At 63.9% G+C, this 404-nt stretch overlaps 1 protein-coding gene across 1 annotated transcript; it reads left to right on the top strand.

Annotated features, from left to right (window-relative positions):
• Window positions 1–17: 17 nt before the first annotated feature.
• LOC108449399 (keratin, type I cytoskeletal 14-like) lies at window positions 18–399 on the top strand (the record flags this gene model as incomplete). Its single annotated transcript, XM_017745355.1, has 2 exons — window positions 18–186; window positions 274–399. Coding segments are annotated over exons 1-2 (285 nt in total), but the record flags the coding sequence as incomplete, so codon positions are not given.
• Window positions 400–404: the final 5 nt, after the last annotated feature.

Genomic DNA, 404 nt, shown 5'->3' on the forward strand with positions numbered 1-404 from the left:
GTGTTGTGTCTCTTTTTGTGTCAGGAAATGACTGCCCTGCGTGGGCAGGTGGGTGGGGAGATCAGTGTGGAGATGGACGCTGCTCCTGGCATCGACCTCACCAAGATCCTGGCGGAGATGCGGGAGCAGTACGAGAGCCTGGCGGAGAAGAACCGCAGGGATGCCGAGCAGTGGTTCTTCAGCAAGGTGAGGAGCTGGCGGCAAGCAGCGGGCGCAGGGCAGGGGCTGTGCCCGCTGCTGGGGCTCTGAGGGCACGGCTTTGCCTCGCTGCAGACGGAAGAGCTGAACCGGGAGGTGGCCATCAACACGGAGCAGCTGCAGAGCGGCAAGACGGAGATCACGGAGCTGCGGCGCACGATCCAGAGCCTGGAGATCGACCTGCAGTCCCAGCTCAGCACGGTACG

Source organism: Corvus brachyrhynchos, unplaced genomic scaffold (assembly GCF_000691975.1).
Source record: "Corvus brachyrhynchos isolate BGI_N302 unplaced genomic scaffold, ASM69197v1 C11491705, whole genome shotgun sequence".
Lineage (NCBI taxonomy): Eukaryota > Metazoa > Chordata > Aves > Passeriformes > Corvidae > Corvus > Corvus brachyrhynchos.